Below are 7,500 nucleotides of genomic sequence, written 5' to 3'. Positions count from 1 at the left end.
TGTGTCTGTGTGTGTGTGTTTGTGTGTATCTGTGCGTGTGTCTGTGTGTCTCTGTGTGTGTGTCTGTGTGCGTGTGTCTGTGTGTGTCTGTGTGTGTCTGTGTGTGTCTGTGTGTGTCTGTGTGTGTATGTGTGTGTGTGTGTCTGTGTGTGTCTGTGTGTGTGTGTGTCTGTGTGTGTGTGTCACTGTGTGTGTGTGTGTGTGTGTCTGTGTGTGTGTCTTTGTGTGTGTGTCACTGTGTGTGTGTGTGTGTCTGTGTGTGTGTGTGTCTGTGTGTGTGTGTTTGTGTGTATCTGTGCGTGTGTCTGTGTGTCTCTGTGTGTGTGTCTGTGTGCGTGTGTCTGTGTGTGTCTGTGTGTGTCTGTGTGTCTCTACGTGTGCAGAGCACGCCCAGACTCTGGGGCCAGAACGTGGCGCGGACTCCGTACAACGACTTGTGCTGGAAGGGAACCACACGGACACGGCCACGTGAGGGGGGGGGGGGGGACACACGGGGAGACACGGGGGGGGGGGAGACACGGGGGGTGGGGTGGGACACGCGGAGAGGGGGGGGAGACGTGGGGAGACACGGGGAGACACGGGGGGGATACAGGGGAGACGTGGGGAGACGTGGGGAGACACGGGGGGGGGGGGAGACGTGGGGAGACACGGGGGGGGGGGTGGACACGGGGAGACACGGGGGGGGGGGGTGGACACGGGGAGACACGGGGGGGGGGGGGGGAGACGTGGGGAGACACGGGGGGGTTGGGAGACACGGGGAGACACGGGGGGGGCGGGGGAGACACGGGGAGACACGGGGGGGTTGGGAGACACGGGGAGACACGGGGGGGGGGGGGAGACGTGGGGAGACACGGGGGGGGTTGGGAGACACGGGGAGACACGGGGGGGGCGGGGAGACACGGGGAGACACGGGGGGGGGGGGTGGACACGGGGAGACACGGGGGGGGGGGGGAGACGTGGGGAGACACGGGGGGGGGGGGGAGACGTGGGGAGACACGGGGGGGTTGGGGAGACACGGGGGAGACACGGGGGGGGGGGTGGACACGGGGAGACACGGGAGGGGGGGAGACGTGGGGAGACACGGGGGGGGGGGGTGGACACGGGGAGACACGGGAGGGGGGGTGGACACGGGGAGACACGGGGGGGGGGGGTGGACACGGGGAGACACGGGGGGGGGGGGAGACGTGGGGAGACACGGGGGGGGGGGGGTGGACACGGGGAGACACGGGGGGGGGGGGAGACGTGGGGAGACACGGGGGGGGGGGGTGGACACGGGGAGACACGGGGGGGGGTGGACACGGGGAGACACGGGGGGGGGGGGGAGACGTGGGGAGACACGGGGGGGGGGGGGTGGACACGGGGAGACACGGGGGGGGGGGTGGACACGGGGAGACACGGGGGGGGGGGGAGACGCAGGGAGACACGGGGGGGGGGTGGACACGGGGAGACACGGGGGGGGGGGGGTGGACACGGGGAGACACGGGGGGGGGGTGGACACGGGGAGACACGGGGGGGGGGGGTGGACACGGGGAGACACGGGGGGGGGGTGGACACGGGGAGACACGGGGGGGGGGGGGTGGACACGGGGAGACACGGGGGGGGGGGGTGGACACGGGGAGACACGGGGGGGGGGGGTGGACACGGGGAGACACGGGGGGGGGGTGGACACGGGGAGACACGGGGGGGGGGGGTGGACACGGGGAGACACGGGGGGGGGGGGGGTGGACACGGGGAGACACGGGGGGGGGGGGGGTGGACACGGGGAGACACGGGGGGGGGGGGTGGACACGGGGAGACACGGGGGGGGGGGTGGACACGGGGAGACACGGGGGGGGGGGTGGACACGGGGAGACACGGGGGGGGGGGGGAGACGTGGGGAGACACGGGGGGGGGGGGGGTGGACACGGGGAGACACGGGGGGGGGGGGGTGGACACGGGGAGACACGGGGGGGGGGGTGGACACGGGGGAGACACGGGGGGGGGGGGGTGGACACGGGGAGACACGGGGGGGGGGGTGGATACGGGGAGACACGGGGGGGGGGGTGGACACGGGGAGACACGGGGGGGGGGGTGGACACGGGGAGACACGGGGGGGGGGGTGGACACGGGGAGACACGGGGGGGGGGGGAGACGTGGGGAGACACGGGGGGGGGGGGTGGACACGGGGAGACACGGGGGGGGGGTGGACACGGGGAGACACGGGGGGGGGGAGACGCAGGGAGACACGGGGGGGGGTGGACACGGGGAGACACGGGGGGGGGGGTGGACACGGGGGAGACACGGGGGGGGGGGTGGACACGGGGAGACACGGGGGGGGGGGTGGACACGGGGAGACACGGGGGGGGGGGTGGACACGGGGAGACACGGGGGGGGGGTGGACACGGGGAGACACGGGGGGGGGGGTGGACACGGGGAGACACGGGGGGGGGGTGGACACGGGGAGACACGGGGGGGGGGGTGGACATGGGGAGACACGGGGGGGGGGGGGGGATACAGGGGAAAGGTTGTGGTGGTGGTCATGGTTCTTGTTGTTGTGGTGGTCATGGTTGTTGTTGTGGTGGTCATGGTTGTTGTTCTTGTGGTCATGGTGGTTGTTGTTGTGGTGGTGGTCATGGTTCTTGTTGTTGTGGTGGTCATGGTTGTTGTGGTGGTGGTCATGGTTGTTGTTGTTGTGGTGGTCATGGTTGTTGTGGTGGTGGTCATGGTTGTTGTTGTTGTTGTGGTGGCCATGGTTGTTGTTGTTGTTGTGGTTGTTGCAGGCAACGGGACTCTGAACAAGCAGGCCGGCATCGACCTGAAGCAGATCCAGCTGCAGGGCAAGCTGCACGCCAACCAGTCGGGCGAGGTGCGTGACCCCCCTAGATACATTCAGCCGCAACGCAGAGCCCACACCCGCTGCCCTGTCTCTGTGTGTGTGTGTGTCTGTGTCTCTGTGTGTCTGTGTGTGTGTCTGTGTCTCTGTGTCTCTGTGTGTGTCTCTGTGTGTGTCTCTGTGTCTCTGTGTGTGTGTGTGTGCCACTGTGTGTGTGTGTGTATCTGTGTGTGTGTCTCTGTGTCTCTGTGTGTGTGTGTGTCACTGTGTATCTGTGTGTGTCTCTGTGTGTGTGTGTCTCTGTGTGTGTGTGTCTCTGTGTGTGTCTGTGTCTCTGTGTGTGTGTGTGTCACTGTGTGTGTCTCTGTGTGTGTGTGTGTGTCTGTGTCTCTGTGTGTGTGTCTCTGTGTGTCTCTGTGTCTCTGTGTGTGTGTCACTGTGTCTCTGTGTGTGTGTGTCTCTGTGTGTGTGTCTCTGTGTGTGTGTCTCTGTGTGTGTGTGTGTCTGTGTCTCTGTGTGTGTCTCTGTGTCTCTGTGTGTGTGTGTGTCTGTGTCTCTGTGTGTGTCTCTGTGTGTGTGTGTCACTGTGTGTGTGTCTGTGTATCTGTGTGTGTCTCTGTGTATCTGTGTGTGTGTCTCTGTGTGTGTCACTGTGTGTGTGTGTGTGTGTCACTGTGTATCTGTGTGTGTCTCTCTGTGTGTGTGTCTCTGTGTCTCTGTGTGTGTGTCTCTGTGTGTGTGTGTGTCACTGTGTGTGTGTCTGTGTCTGTCTTTGTGTGTGTGTCTGTGTGTGTCTCTGTGTCTCTGTCTCACTGTGTGTCTCTGTCTCTCTGTGTGTCACTCTGTGTGTCTCTGTGTGTGTGTCTGTGTGTGTGTGTGTCACTGTGTGTGTGTCTGTGTATCTCTGTGTGTGTCTCTGTGTGTGTCTCTCTGTGTGTGTGTGTCTCTGTGTCTGTGTGTGTGTCTCTGTGTGTGTGTCTGTGTCTGTGTCTCTGTGTGTGTGTGTGTGTCACTGTGTGTGTGTCTGTGTATCTGTGTGTGTCTCTCTGTGTGTGTGTCTCTGTGTCTCTGTGTGTGTGTCTCTGTGCGTGTGTCTGTGTCTCTGTGTGTGTGTCTGTGTCTCTGTGTGTGTGTGTGTGTCACTGTGTGTGTGTGTGTGTCACTGTGTGTGTGTCTGTGTATCTGTGTGTGTCTCTCTGTGTGTGTGTCTCTGTGTCTCTGTGTGTGTGTCTCTGTGCGTGTGTCTGTGTCTCTGTGTGTGTGTCTGTGTCTCTGTGTGTGTGTGTGTGTCACTGTGTGTGTGTCTGTGTATCTGTGTGTGTCTCTCTGTGTATGTGTCTCTGTGTGTGTGTGTGTGTCACTGTGTGTGTGTGTGTGTGTGTCACTGTGTGTGTGTCTGTGTATCTCTGTGTGTGTCTCTGTGTGTGTCTCTTTGTGTGTGTGTGTCTGTGTGTGTGTGTGTCTGTGTCTCTGTGTGTGTCTCTGTGTGTGTGTGTCTCTGTTTCTCTGTGTGTGTCTCTGTGTGTGTGTCTCTGTGTCTCTGTGTGTGTGTCTCTGTGTGTGTGTCTCTGTGTCTCTGTGTGTGTGTCTCTGTGTGTGTGTGTGTCTCTGTGTGTGTGTGTCTCTGTGTGTGTGTGTCTCTGTGTCACTTTGTGTGTCTCTGTGTGTGTCACTCTGTGTCACTTTGTGTGTCTCTGTGTGTCTCTGTGTCTCTGTGTGTCTCTGTGTCTCTCTCTGTGTGTGTCTCTGTGTCTCTGTGTGTGTGTCTCTGTGTGTGTGTCTCTCTGTGTGTCACTCTGTGTGTGTCTGTGTCACTGTGTCTGTGTGTGTCACTGTGTGTCTCTGTGTCTCTGTCTCTGTGTGTCACTCTGTGTGTCTCTGTGTCTGTGTGTGTCTCTGTGTCTCACTCTGTGTGTGTGTCTCTGTGTGTGTCTCTGTCTCTGTGTGTGTCTCTGTGTCTCTGTGTGTGTCTCACTGTGTGTGTCTCTGTGTGTCTCTGTGTGTGTGTCTCTGTGTGTGTGTCTGTGTGTCTCTCTGTGTGTCTCTCTGTGTGTGTGTCTGTGTGTCTCTCTGTGTGTGTCTCTGTGTGTGTCTCTGTGTGTATCTCTCTGTGTCTCACTGTGTGTCTCTGTGTCTCAGCTGTAAGCGAGCGCGCTGGCAGGGTAATGATGTGGTGGTGAAGATGCTCAACGTGCGTGTCTCTGTGTGTGTCTCTGTGTGTGTCTTTGTGTGTGTCTCTGTGTGTGTCTCTGTGTGTCTCTGTTTATGTCTCTGTGTGTCTCTGTGTCTCTGTCTCACTGTGTGTCTCTGTCTCTCTGTGTGTCACTCTGTGTGTCTCTGTGTGTGTCTCTGTGTGTGTGTGTCTCACTGTGTGTGTCTCTGTGTCTCTGTGTCTGTATGTGTCTCTGTGTCTCACTCTGTGTGTGTGTGTGTGTCTGTGTGTGTCTCTGTGTCTGTCTTTGTGTGTGTCTCTGTGTGTGTCACTGTGTGTCTGTGTGTGTCTCTGTGTGTGTCTCTGTGTCTCTGTCTCACTGTGTGTCTCTGTCTCTCTGTGTGTCTCTGTGTGTGTCTCTGTGTGTGTCTCTGTGTGTGTGTCTCACTGTGTGTGTCTCTGTGTCTCTGTGTGTGTGTCTCTGTGTCTGTGTGTGTCTCTGTGTCTCACTCTGTGTGTGTGTGTGTCTCTGTGTGTGTCTCTGTCTCTGTGTGTCTCTCTGTGTGTGTCTCTGTGTGTGTGTGTCTCACTGTGTGTCTCTGTGTCTCAGCTGTGGCGAGCGCGCTGGCAGGGTAACGACGTGGTGGTGAAGATGGTGAACGTGCGTGTCTCTGTGTGTGTCTCTGTGTGTGTCTCTGTGTGTGTCTCTGTGTCTCTGTGTCTGTATGTGTCTCTGTGTCTCACTCTGTGTGTGTGTGTGTGTCTGTGTGTGTCTCTGTGTCTGTCTTTGTGTGTGTCTCTGTGTGTGTCACTGTGTGTCACTGTGTGTCTGTGTGTGTCTCTGTGTGTGTCTCTGTGTCTCTGTGTGTGTGTGTCTCACTGTGTGTGTCTCTGTGTCTCTGTGTCTGTGTGTGTCTCTGTGTGTGTGTCTCTGTGTCTGTGTGTGTCTCTGTGTCTGTGTGTGTGTCTCTGTGTCTGTGTGTGTCTCACTGTGTGTGTCTCTGTGTGTGTCTCTGTGTGTGTGTCTCTGTGTCTCTGTGTGCGTGTCTCTGTGTGTGTCTCTGTGTGTCTCTCTGTGTGTCTGTGTGTGTGTCACTGTGTGTGTGTCTCTGTGTCTGTGTGTGTCTCACTGTGTGTGTCTCTGTGTGTGTGTCTCTGTGTCTCTGTGTGCGTGTCTCTGTGTGTGTCTCTGTGTGTCTCTCTGTGTGTCTGTGTGTGTGTCTCTGTGTGTGTGTGTCTCTGTGTCTGTGTGTGTCTCACTGTGTGTCACTCTGTGTGTGTGTGTCTCTGTGTGTCTCTGTGTGTGTGTCTCTGTGTCTCTGTGTGCGTGTCTCTGTGTGTGTCTCTGTGTGTCTCTCTGTGTGTCTGTGTGTGTGTGTCTCTGTGTGTGTGTCTCTGTGTCTGTGTGTGTCTCACTGTGTGTCACTCTGTGTGTGTGTGTCTCTGTGTGTCTCTGTGTGTCTCTGTGTGTCTCTGTGTCTCAGCTGTGGCGAGCGCGCTGGCAGGGTAACGACGTGGTGGTGAAGATGGTGAACGTGCGTGTCTCTGTGTGTGTCTCTGTGTGTGTCTCTGTGTGTGTCTCTGTGTCTCTGTGTGTGTGTGTCTCACTGTGTGTGTCTCTGTGTCTCTGTGTCTGTGTGTGTCTCTGTGTCTGTGTGTGTCTCTGTGTCTGTGTGTGTGTCTCTGTGTCTGTGTGTGTCTCACTGTGTGTGTCTCTGTGTCTGTGTGTGTCTCTGTGTCTCTGTGTCTGTGTGTGTCTCTGTGTCTGTGTGTGTCTCTGTGTGTGTGTCTCTGTGTCTGTGTGTGTGTCTCTGTGTCTGTGTGTGTCTCACTGTGTGTGTCTCTGTGTGTGTCTCTGTGTGTGTCTCTGTGTCTCTGTGTGCGTGTCTCTGTGTGTCTCTCTGTGTGTCTCTCTGTGTGTGTCTCTGTGTGTGTGTGTCTCACTGTGTGTCTCTGTGTCTCAGCTGTGGCGAGCGCGCTGGCAGGGTAACGATGTGGTGGTGAAGATGCTCAACGTGCGTGTCTCTGTGTGTGTCTCTGTGTGTGTCTCTGTGTGTGTCTCTGTGTCTCTGTGTGCGTGTCTCTGTGTGTGTCTCTGTGTGTCTCTCTGTGTGTCTCTCTGTGTGTGTCTCTGTGTGTCTCTGTGTGTCTCACTGTGTGTCTCTGTGTCTCAGCTGTGGCGAGCGCGCTGGCAGGGTAACGACGTGGTGGTGAAGATGCTCAACGTGCGTGTCTCTGTGTGTGTCTCTGTGTGTCTCTCTGTGTGTCTCTCTGTGTGTGTCTCTGTGTGTGTCTCTGTGTCTCTGTGTGCGTGTCTCTGTGTGTCTCTCTGTGTGTCTCTCTGTGTGTGTCTCTGTGTGTGTGTGTCTCTGTGTGTCTCTGTGTCTCAGCTGTGGCGAGCGCGCTGGCAGGGTAACGACGTGGTGGTGAAGATGCTCAACGTGCGTGTCTCTGTGTGTGTGTCTCTGTGTCTCTGTGTGCGTGTCTCTGTGTGTGTCTCTGTGTGTCTCTCTGTGTGTCTCTCTGTGTGTGTCTC

The 7,500-nt window shown here is 58.3% G+C and overlaps 1 protein-coding gene across 1 annotated transcript in view; it reads left to right on the top strand.

Annotated features, from left to right (window-relative positions):
• Positions 1 to 7,500, top strand: part of ILK (integrin linked kinase) — a gene marked incomplete at both ends in the record, with an annotated part of 31,702 nt that overhangs the window by 1,582 nt on the left and 22,620 nt on the right. The window contains 3 exon segments of the mRNA XM_078624734.1: positions 384 to 400; positions 402 to 468; positions 2,760 to 2,845. Of these exon segments, the coding sequence (XP_078480860.1) occupies positions 384 to 400; positions 402 to 468; positions 2,760 to 2,845 (170 nt within the window).

The sequence above is a fragment of the Lampetra planeri genome, unplaced genomic scaffold (assembly GCF_965212315.1).
Source record: "Lampetra planeri unplaced genomic scaffold, kcLamPlan1.2.h2 scaffold_944, whole genome shotgun sequence".
Lineage (NCBI taxonomy): Eukaryota > Metazoa > Chordata > Hyperoartia > Petromyzontiformes > Petromyzontidae > Lampetra > Lampetra planeri.
This window is presented reverse-complemented; position numbering and strand designations above follow the sequence as displayed.